Raw genomic sequence first — 11,916 nt, forward strand, 5'->3', positions numbered from 1 at the left:
ATTATATTTCAATATCTTGCAAAAGCTCAATTGTAAAGTCTTTTTCTCATTTGCAATTGGGATGGTGAATGAAAAACAGTCCCTCAAAAGTTGTTGTGGCGAGGCTGACAGCTGTGAAACTTTATTGTTTTCTCCACGGAGGAGGGGCCAGGAGGCAGGACGAGGAGACAAGCACAAGTGGAGGAGGCAAGGACACATATTGGGATGCACACAACAAGTTCCTGGTGATACAGTATGTATGGCTGCATATCTTCATTTGATTGAGTTATTATGCAAAGCATTGGCTCTGTTGTGTGGTATTGGCTAGTGTTGCACCGATACCGATACCAGTATCGGTGGATCGGCACTAAAATGGTGGTATCGGTATCGGCAAGTATCAACAAATAGGGCACCGATACCATTTACAGGTACTTGTATGACACTTAAACAGCCTTGAAATCAGTTATTTCATAGAGGTATTTAAAAAGTATAAAAAGTTTTGCTGGATTCACTTTGTATTAGTCTTTTTCCTGTTTCACAAAGGTAGGCAGCAGCCTCACAAAGCCATGCAATGATTTTACATCCAAGTAGTATGCACTACAGCCCTTCATATATACATTTCAAATAGGGTGGTATCTGTATCGGTATGGTATCGGTATCGGGTATCAGTATTGGGGCCAAAAAATGGTATCGGTGCAACACTAGTATTGGCATTAGATGGGCTCTTAGTTGTGCAATGTAAAAATGAACACTACACAAGTGAGTAAGAAACTATAAGAGAAAGAAAGGCTTACTATTCTGTGATGTTGGTACTAGTCAGAGATACTGTTGCTAACTTGTTCGATCGTCTCTGTACTAGTGTTTTTCATGTGTGTATATATGTTTTTAAACATATCAATAGAACAAACGGAAGAATACAGTGTGTCAAGGGTAAACTTGATAAACTTGGTGTTCATCAGTCACGCAACACCATATATAAGCAGCGAGATCAGAAATTTCCCACTGACTTGTGTGACATGTTGGACCTGCTTTTCCCCCCCAAAATAACCACTAGGTGGCAATATAAGGCAAGTTATAACATGGATCGCCCATCCTTCCAGCAAATGCATCCTGTTTTATTATAATTGGGAAGGTGCTTCTAATCCAATCTTTTATATCTACGGTCAATGAATCCAATCTAATTTTGAAATGCAAACTAACCTATAAACCGTTGTGTATCGCCATGTAATGTTAAATTTAGTTTAATGTTTGACAGGGACAATGTGCAACAGTACAATTGAGCCAGATTATTGCCACAAGGCTAATTTAGCTGTAGTCCCTGGGCAGGACTTGGTGTAGAGTTAAACAATAATTTAATCTGTATGCAAATAGGAATGATACACTAATCAATGTCAATATAATAGGAGTACCATTCATGCATTAAAATGAGTTTTCCCGAGCAGTCCGTTATGGAACTACAAAGTAACCAATCTCTGGGGAGCTGGGGACATTATATCCCCAGCTATGCTTGAACATTGCATTAGTTTACAGGTAGAAATTGGCTGCTGTAGCAAGCAGCCTAAAAAAATGCTGTGTGGAATAGGAGGCAGTAAGGTTACACCAGTCTGGCTTTCAAACAGATGGGGGGGGGGATCAAAATGCAAATAACCTTTGCATTTCACGTCACACAACTCAGTACCCCAAAGTTCTGTGAAAAATCTCCATGTTAAAACGTTTTCCCCAGTTCATTTCAGACAGCATAACAAGCCTATAACCTTATTTTCTTTTGGGGACCCTTTTCCAGACCGTTCTACTTTCCATGATATTTGAAAGTCAAAAGGGTGTGCAGAGAAAGTCATCCTAAACAAGTACCGTTAAATATCTTAGCCACATCTGAATTAGGAAATCCAGAGAAAAATCCCTAAACCAGCATTTTTCAACCACTCTCTCAGGGAACATAAGTGTCCAGCGAGAGATCTGGTGTGCTGTGGAAAATTATAAAATGACACATTGAACTGAAAATGAAACTATTGCCCACATTGTACAGCATATTTACAATTGGTCATGTACCTTGGCATTTCGTCCATGGAAAAGGTGTGCCTTGGCTCAAAAAGTTGAAAACCACTACCCTAAACTTGTGGATATCAGATTAGAATGATAGATTAGCTAGTCCGTTTTACTAAAAGGCAAGTGGATATGCTTATTGCCAGTTTGAATAGAACCACATTGGTCTTTTCAGAGAGCAAGCATATTCTCCAAGATTCAGACAGTTTAAAGTTTACACACCACACTGAACAGAAACGAGCAACACATGGATTCCAGAGAGGCCAGACAGGTTTTATTTCAGGTGTTAAGATCCATCGTCAACACTGCGAGATGTTTTGAGATACAAAATCCTTCATCACTGATGGAAGGCTCAGCTAACTTTAGTGCCACTAACTCGCACGGGCGGAGAGTGTTTTCCTTGATGTAGTTAAGATTATTGGTACTTGAGAAGGACGGGTGGGGGGAGCAGAGGGTTGGTGAAGGTCATATTGGGAGTGGGTGACAAGGTCAAAGGGGAGCTTGGACGGACACACGCGCACGGCACGCACACACGAAGGGAGGCGTTTCGCTTCAGTTTTCCTTTACTTCTGGTCGGGCATGAGGTCGTCGATTGACTCGCCGTTCTCCAGGCGCTTCTCCATGTCGACCAGAAGCTTGACGCCGTCCACGACCATCTGCACCAGCTCCACCTCGGAGAAGCCCAGGCGGTCGGCGTTGGAGATGTCGAACACGCCGCCTACCGCTGCCGTGTCCACACCACCTGGGGAGGACGAGACAAAGCAGGTAAGAGGAGGTCTTATTAGTTTGTTTTACGTTCTGAAAAGGTGCATGTAGAGCAGACGTGGGCAAACTCAGGCCCGGGGGCCACATGCGGCCCCCTGAGCCACTTCATGTGGCCCCCAGAGCCTTTACAGGAAAGACAACTTTTAAATCCTAATAAAATGGTTACTCAACATTCTTAAAATGCTTCCTAAAACAAGAGTCTTGGGAATTTAAGATTAACCAAAGACATAGGCTTCATCTAAATACATTTAATTGCAATGTGCTGGAATATCATTGCTGCCAAGTTACGTCAGCGTACACTATGTTTTATTATTGACACGGGCAAGTTGTCTGTGGCATCCGGCCCTTCGGTCAATATTCTAAACCCAGTGCGGCCCTCGGGCCGAAATAATTGCCCACCTCTGATGTAGATATTAGTCCCAAGATTTGGGTTGTTCTTAGTCAATGTGTGAATGATGCAGAAAAAGAGATTTAGTTGACCAATAATAATGTTAAAATGCTATTTAGTTTGCATGTGGATATTCTACACCACATCAAGTGAGGTCTTGTTAGTTTGTTTTACGTTCCGAAAGGTGCGTGTAGATATTAGTCACAAGATTTGGGCTAATGTTCTTAGTCAAGCTTTCCAACGTGTGAATGATCCAGAAGAAAAAAAAAAAAGATTGGTTAACCAATAGTAATGTTAAAAATGCAATTTAGTTTGCATGTGGATATTCAAATCTACACCACATCAAGTTATTAAATTGTCAATAACCCACGTATATACAAATAAAAGGGATTAGTTGAGCAACAGTACAGTTAAAAATGCGAAAGAATGATCCTCCAGGCACCTAAGACATGAATAATTCAGTGTCCGGGGCTGCTGGTACTTGGCAGAGTGCCCAAAATGGCAACATCCAACCACTGCACTACACCACACCCTGAAGAATGAATAATTAAAAAACGTAATTTCAATGAGGCAAGGTCTTTCAGCCCTGGTCATATCCAGCAATGACCAAATAAGGCATGTACGCTCAGGTGCCGTTTCCACGTAGCAGGATATATTTATATGTGGGGGTTTTTTTCCTCTCATTTAGGTGGAAATGCAACATGGGGATAAAACTATTGTAACAGGTGCATTTCAGCCCCCTACCTGGGATATCTTTAAAGCAGGGTTTTTGATATGTGGGTTTTAAAAATCTGCTTTTGTGGAAGGCCAAAACCAATGGGACCAGGTGAATATCCTGCTACATGGAAACAGCTCCTAAATTACTCCCAGATTCAAGCAGGTACATGCAGATTAAAAAGGTGAGGTACATTTGTGATTTTGCAACTGCTATGCATTACTCATACCTGCACCATTAACATATTGTGGGTAGCTTTCCCAATTGGCAAAAATCACAGATTTGGATACGTCATGGAGCAGACAGGAAACCTAGATGTGTAACAATCATGCATGCACCGCTTCCTTATCTGCTGGTTTAGAAACCAGTTGGATTGTGTGACGCTTGCTATAACGTGTCTGAACCTGTGACAGCAGACTGAGCAAGTCTCACCAGAAATCCATGCATGCCAGAGAAGGAGAGACAGACAGATATGCAATCTCCTGGCTATGTCCTGCATACGTCAATGTCTGCATGGTTATGGCCTGCATGTTTTTATGTCTTAATATTCTATGCTTTGCCTTTTGTGGATATGCTGTCTGTGACTTGTTTGTTTCTGTCTGCATTGTGAGTCCTATGTAGTGCGTTTTGAGTCTTTGCTGCCTTCTTGGCTAGGCCCCACTTGGAAAAGAGGCAACTGCCTCAATGTGCTTACCCTTGTAAACTAAAGGAGGAATAAAAATAAATAAATCTCACCTGTTCCGCGTTTCTGGAGCCTGAGCCTCTTGAGGATCTCTCCGAACTTCTCGTGCTTGCTAACGTTGGGCAGCTTGACGTGGACGCCGCCACGCAGCCCCGTGCCCAGGTTGGAGGGGCACGTCAGCACGTAGCCCAGGTGCTCGTTCCACATGAATGAGTGACCCTTGTCCTTGAATAAGGACTCGATCTGCAGGGACAGAGGGAGATTTCATGATGTCCAAGTCCAAGATGTCATAAGTTCATGATGACTTACTACGCATACCATGGGCTTTGTAAGCCTGGACGCGTGTACAGATATGTATTCGTTTATGTACAAGCACGGCATGTGGCTAAAAATAAAAAAAAATTGTGATCGGTGTGATTTAGCTCCCATTTAGGTAATTTTTAAAACCATTGGAGATTTCCAAAACTTTTACACATTTAAAAAAAAAAGGCAGCCAAAACTGATGCATCTAAAAAAAACAGTAATTAAGTCTGCATATACAATGCAAGCTGCATCTCAAAATCCTGCTTAGGCACTACCTGTGCCCTCGACGCAAGTGATGTCACCGATTAAATCAACTCATTAAGGGACATAGCAATTAGGATCAGCTGGTTCATTGAATTGGTTAGTGTCAATGTAATTGTAAAGTGTCAGTGTCGTTCACATGAAGGTAATGAACGGGGTTGGAAAAAAACTCAAAAGTTAAAAACCTTAAGTCATACATATTGACCAATTGTCAGGCCTTTGAATTTGAAGAGCATATTTTTTACAAGAACAGCCATCTAGTTATTTTGCTCAAAATATTAGCAGATCTAGCATAATTGTTGCCGTGTTGGGAGAATGGCCCCACAGGGCCACCATACCTTTGTGAGGCCTTCGCAGAAGCGATGGAAGACTTCCTTCATGTTGCCACCCTTCTGCATGGAGATGACGCGCAAGTGGTCCTCCTCGTTCACCCACACCAGGAACGTTTTGGTGTCGTTGTGCCTGGAAACGAGCAGATGAAAACATGAATACCGGCAGAGGAGATACAGTACATCACATTTGTGTGCCACAGTATTATTCTTAATAATTATTTTGTTTATATAGCGCCTTTCAAAACACCCAAGGACGATTAACATGGCGTCTGTAGGAATGTGTGCGTGTGCGCTTGTGGAAGTAGCAGCAAAAAGCCTCCAGGAATACATGAGTTTTAAGGAGTTTAAACATGCCATCGTTACAATACATCTATCCATTATACAACATTTCAAATTGTTAGTCCCAGTATTAAAATTGCAACCATTCATTCAAAGGGTCACGTCTGGCACTGTGCAAACGCATATGATGGTTGGGTCACTTTACTTCCTGAATTTCCCCCTGCGGATCAATAAAGTTACCTACTCTACTTAACATAAAGCTCATATCTTGTATATTGAACAGGTCAAGTTTAGGTTTGAATATGTTTAAAGTGCTTGCACTGAATTGAAAAGTGTTAGTGATGGCTGAAAATATGCAGCCCTACTGCTGTTGGTTTCAGAAATGAAATTGTTCATAAATTGAAGAACCCTGTTTTATAGACCAATTCTACAAACCATTCAAGAGACACTGGTGGCCAAACCAGTCACCTCCACACTACTGTGTTGGATAAAGTCCAAAAACCCAAACCCTTCTCCCTCATCTGCTTTCCCCAACAGCTCCCTAGTGATGGGCTAAAAAGCCCACGGACAACCCATCCCATCCAATCCAGTCAGTCTACAAACAGCCGGCCCACTCGCTATTTGACCCATGCCTGCAGTTCACCTGGGGGCGCAGTCGAGCAAGCGCAGCCCATTCATTCTGAATGGAGTCTGCATCTGCACCTCCATTGGCACCCCTAGAATGCAGAACCACCCGGAGAAGTCGAGAATGAAATCTCTATGTGCATTTCAATATGCAGACTTCAGTCCTCCTCTTGTGCTAGTGGCCTTGCATGTTGCTGACGCCCCTCCTCCGTGGAGAAAACAATAAAGTTTCCCCGCTGTCAGCCTAGTCACAACAATTTTTGGGGGGGACTTTTCTTCATTCACCATACCGATTGCAAATGAGGAAGTGGCAATAAGAAAAGATATTGAATTATTTTTCTGTCATCAGTGACGTCATGAGGTCACAAGCAGGCAAGGGAGGACGGAAGTCAGCATATTGGAATCGAGCCCCTTGTCATATCCATAGATAGCCTATCTGGTGCCCGTCTCAGCAGGGGGGCGGTGTAACTGCTCACCAGATGCCCCTGGCGTCGGGCCAGTCGCGGCCCATGCCGGAGGCCAACAGCAGCGGGGACACTGGTTTGTCGAACAGGAAGTGGTCATCGATGAGCTGCTGCTGCTCCTCCTCCGTCATGTTGCGCAGGGCGTAGTACTTTCCCTTCAAGTCTCCGTCCAGAGAGCTCAGGGCTGCAGGAGGAGAGAGAGGGGGACGGACGAAGAGCACAAAAATAAAGCACGACATTAAATATTGACGGGGCTGCAGAGAAGTTGGCGATCTAGAACTAAAAGGTTTCCAAAATGGCTTCAGTCGATGGCACCGTTTTTAACACTGGAAAAGCACTTCTCAATCCATTTGGCTGGGATGCAACCACAGCAAGTTAAGAAGAGGAGGAGGAGATTTCAGTTCTCCATGAGGGGCAATACCACTTTCAACCACTAGGTGGACCAAAGATTAAAGACTACTACCATGCAGTTACCATTAACCCTCTTGCATCACCACCTCCTGCTGCTGCTGCTGATGATTAAAAAAACGGACGGAGAGAGCGCATGAGCAAGAGTGAGAGAGAGAGAGCAAGAGAGCAATAGAGAGATGGCCTTACCGTCGATAGAGAGGTTCTCGATGCCTCGTCGCTCTCCGCGGCTGCAGTGGGGGGGCAAGCAGAAGCCCTTGATGCTGCGTCCGGTCCTCACTCGGGAGCTCAGCACGTAGTTGGGGTCCAGGTCGTCACCGCCCTACAGACACAGACAGCAGGCAATTATTAACACAGGCCTGATTAGTATTAGGTTAAAAGTTTATTCTCAGTTTGTTTGCAAGGATCAAATGTACCTATAAGCTTTAGGGAAAAAACATTGGCAAGCCTTAATACAATCAGCTTAGCAGACCCTCAGCCCTTACTACAGAGACTGGATACAAGAGGGCGTTAAGGCCACTTGGACTGAACGAGTGGATGATTTGGGATTCAGTCGTAGAACACAACGCAAGGGAGTAAAACCATGCAAACTGGGTTTTTTGGGCATTCAAAAAGCACCCCACTCAGAAATCCACTAAAATAGCTGGGTAGGTACAAACTCATTTCACACTAAACTTGTATCCTTTCATTGGCTCGTCGACCTCATGCCTTGTCGCTGACTTGGCTAAAGCCAGTTTTATATTAGATATTCCTGAAGCTGAACATATAATGCGAGACATCAGGGCCCATTATCAATGCAACTTTGACAAAAAAAGCCTTGTGGCACACAAGAGCGTTTGTATTTGTTTGAGATGCCACATTTTGCATTTTGAACGTTGAATATGAATATCAAATACAAAACTGACTTTGCCCAAGTCGACAACGAGGCCAGTGGACAGGAAAGGACAAATGTGGGGTAGGCTGATTTGCACCCTTGAGTGAACATTTTGGATTCAAGACTAGAACAATGTGGAGAACACAATACTAACTTGCCCTCCATGTAGAGAACATTTCAAACAGCCAATTGTGTTTGAAGTCTGCAGTGCATTCACTACACACACTGGTCAGTGGCAATGGGCCCATGGCAATGAGATTATTGCACGGAAATCACATGCTTCAGCGAAATGCTTACACTTGAAAATGTGTAGCCTTTTAACACAGAGGAATTCACCCCTCTTAGGCAACATGTTAGACTGTTGCCAAGCACTAACCCATTTAGCTGCTACAGGGTAGAGAATGGCCTGACAAACCTGGAGGTTGTCTGGGTTCAGGTCGGTCTTGTGTGTGTCTGTGGGCTTGTATCCTCCGTGGCGATCCTCGATGACTGGGTCCAGCAGGTCTTTGAAGACTTCGTACGTCTCCTCATCGCCGGCAACACATCCGACAGTCATGATGAAGGGGTGACCTTGAAGTTAAAGGGGGGTGAAATGAAGGGTTCCATAAAACGCACAGCTGCATTATGAAAACCATATTTAGAATATAAAATCTCAAATTGTGCAATTTAGTTGTGTGCAGCAGCTATGGCTCTTGGTCAATTCAGTTCAGGATTTCACAGGCACGCCAGGAATGAATTCCCATGACGGAGCAACTCTGTGTGGTAAAAACGCAGATGGCCTTGAGACGACCGTAATGCATTTATCAGTGATGGGGGTCATCCCCAACCCATTAATTAGCCCAACAATGCCGAATATCCAGAATTAGTACGTGAGTTTCCACCAACAAGGGAGTAACTAAGCTTGGCTGCAATTACCGACTTGCGAAACCAATCAGTCAGATTTGTTTCATACTAGAAGGCGATACAGTGTTGCATTTCGCAATCCTGCAGCTGATGCCTGGCCATGACTGCTCAACCGCTACTTCCATTTTACAGCGCAGTCGTTTCGCAGGACTGGGTTTTTTGGTTTAAAGCCTGATGTAACTCGCGACTGAAAGCAAATCCCGCGTTAAGCCAACCATGCTTTTGTATGGTTAGAGGAGTAATCGACCTTTTACATAATAGGGAGTTCGCCTTAAAGCGCAGCCTTTTCTCCCCCACCCCGAGACGGCAATGGCGTAAACCAATGCGGATTTGCCTTCAGAACGGAACGAGAGATTCCGCAAGGGAGCAGTTTCTGTTAGGACTCTTGGAGAGGGGGGCAGCCAAGGTTTGCTTGTCGGTTGACATAACCGGGTTGGGGTAGGGGCACGTTGTTGGTACTGCGTTCCACCTGATCTTACCTGGGTTATCAACCCCAGTTTGAATGACATCATCCAGCGTAAATCCACTTGGGGTTTGTTTGTCGCGGAGGTTTGCATACATCTCTGGGGTCAACACCTTCGCCATGTGATTGTTATGCTGGCTGAGGTCGGGGTACTCCTGCTCCGCGGAGTAGTTCATCTTCATCATATTGTGAGTGTTGCTGAAAGGCATGATTGTATTCACCTGGATGGATAGGACAAGACAGGGTCAGTCAATCAACTCGGTGAAGATCACCACCACAGGCGCAGTCCCTCCCTACGAAACAGAGCTGCCAAAGCTGCAATAAATCGCGTAAAAACATCAGATTCCAGATTTAGCACTAATTACTTACGATGGTAACACTGATAGTTGAGGCAGTGGTGATGCATGAATAAAATGGATCCAAATTTAAAAAAAGAATATCCGGTTAAATCATTTCGACCTTGCATTGCCTCAAGTCAAGTGCATAGAATAACGTCATTAGGCTATAGAAACCCCAAAACGTCTGAATTTACATGTAGGCAACCTTGTTCATAAAATCAAAAATTCGCTTGCACTGGATGCGTGGTATAGGCGAAAATAATGTTTAAAAGTGTGGTTTAACGAAAAGGCATGGGCTACTGCGCAGCGCCTTCAGTGAACGTCACCGAGGATCAAGCGTTAGGAAGACCGCAAGGTCGTTGACAGCCAGAAAGGACATAGCGATTCCGCATCTTTTGACAACGCTTGGTTTAAAGGTTCATTAAGAAGAACCCCACCAAGAGCATCGAACAGCCTACAGCGATTCAAAACCCGTAAGGTGCATTTTCATGGTGCAATGTCAACAAAACATGGGACTACTTCAACTAAACAATGCGTAAAGATGACCCGACAGTTTGCAAAAGACAATGGCATACCCTTTACATCTATGTCTTTGTTTTACCCATCATCTCATTTTGACGCCAAATAAGACACTATGTATCGTTTGAAATATTTGAAAATACAAGACCAGGAAGGGTAACGTCACAAGAATCTGTGTAGCGTTAGTATGCATTCCTCAAAAAATACTCTACCTTACGTCGATTTTCTTTGGGAAAGACAGTCCTCTCTACAGACCACAACTGAACACACCAACGCTGACAATGGTGTCCAGTTATAAGCGGCTTTCCTCCGGTTTTATATGCCGGCAGAGCGCATTTTTGATTGGGTGCTATTTGAGTCCATTCATTCTATTGGAGACGGCGTGCACGCAATCACAACGCTGAGCAATTGCTTCCAAGGCAGATCACATGATTCTTTTTTTCCTTGAGAGAGCTTTTATCGCTGGACAAGATTGACAATCGTCGCAAAATGAACATACAGGAATTCCTCTCCCTGAAATCGCAGCAACCAAGTCACTTGTAGTACTAGTCTGTCATCATGTTGTGAGTCTGCGTAACATGATGTCATGTCACTATCAGAATGTATTGTAGACAGCAGCAGTGCGCATTTTCAATGGTGCCGTTGCTTTTGCGTTTTGATGATTGCCTAATGCCATGTTTTCATCAATAGGGCCCACACATTTACGCTCAGCATTCTATTCATCAACCAAAATAGTCTTTATGAGGAGAGGTTCAATAGTTTTTCATTTCCAGTGCGCTTCCCATCGCGCTTTTATTGAACATATCAAAGTTCCCACACCATTTTCTAGATATAACTCTAGCCAAATTTATGATTAAAACACATTATTATATTTTAAGATAGATATTAATTTAATAATTACAATAGAATAGAATGTGCTGACAGTTGCATAGCCTAGTTGTGTACATTCTATTCCTGTACTGTTACCACCTGCCTCGTCATAGGATGAAGCTATTTTGCAGGGGGTGCGTTTCCCAAAAGTGTAGTTGTTAGCCAGCTAGCAACTTTGGTACTTGCCAATGGGAAATTGCATTGTAAACAACAAAGTAGCTAATGTAGTTAGCAACTATGGTTTCGAGAAATGCACCCCAGAGCTGGCTCAGGCAGATAATAACGTCATATAGGCTGCATGCTGTACTGAATATTCCCCAGCTTGCTCTGATGTCATCACAGGGAGAGGTGACGGACATCATGTACACACAAGGAACACAAAGGCCTAACGTCTAGAAAGTAAAGAACACACTCATATAACGCTGAGCAATTGTTTTCTATGTTGTTGACATCTTGTGTGCATCAGACACTGTGGTTTGGTGATAGCCTACCTGACAAGGTGTGTGTGTGTGTGTGTGTGTGTGTGTGTGTGTGTGTGTGTGTGTGTGTGTGTGTGTGTGTGTGTGTGTGTGTGTGTGTTGTGTGGGGGGATAAGCACAGACAGACATGAAGCAGGAAAATATGACAAATATTGAAACCATATATGCATGATGCCATACATGCCCACATTCACTGCTTAGTGCCAAGTATAAGGCCCGTGTCCATC

The 11,916-nt window shown here is 43.8% G+C and overlaps 1 protein-coding gene across 1 annotated transcript; it reads right to left on the bottom strand.

The window, feature by feature from the left end:
- Window positions 1–2,274: 2,274 nt before the first annotated feature.
- Window positions 2,275–10,668, bottom strand: ckbb (creatine kinase, brain b). The gene is made up of 8 exons (XM_063223693.1): window positions 10,553–10,668; window positions 9,500–9,704; window positions 8,533–8,687; window positions 7,433–7,565; window positions 6,848–7,019; window positions 5,475–5,598; window positions 4,626–4,815; window positions 2,275–2,764 (listed from the first exon to the last, which is right to left on the bottom strand). The coding sequence occupies exons 2-8, from the start codon at window positions 9,690–9,692 to the stop codon at window positions 2,586–2,588; spliced, it is 1,146 nt and encodes a 381-aa protein (XP_063079763.1). The 5' UTR covers window positions 9,693–9,704; window positions 10,553–10,668; the 3' UTR covers window positions 2,275–2,585.
- Window positions 10,669–11,916: the final 1,248 nt, after the last annotated feature.

Source organism: Engraulis encrasicolus, chromosome 18 (assembly GCF_034702125.1).
Source record: "Engraulis encrasicolus isolate BLACKSEA-1 chromosome 18, IST_EnEncr_1.0, whole genome shotgun sequence".
Taxonomy (NCBI): domain Eukaryota; kingdom Metazoa; phylum Chordata; class Actinopteri; order Clupeiformes; family Engraulidae; genus Engraulis; species Engraulis encrasicolus.

Excerpts from the sequence above, each read along its gene's own strand:
- ckbb (XM_063223693.1), bottom strand. The coding sequence starts at position 9,692 with ATGCCTTTCAGCAACACTCACAATATGATGAAGATGAACTACTCCGCG. Across the intron at positions 8,688-9,499 it reads AACTGGGGTTGATAACCCAG|GTCACCCCTTCATCATGACT; the intron begins GTAAGATCAGGT and ends TTTAACTTCAAG. Across the intron at positions 7,020-7,432 it reads CGAGAACCTCTCTATCGACG|CCCTGAGCTCTCTGGACGGA; the intron begins GTAAGGCCATCT and ends CTCCTCCTGCAG.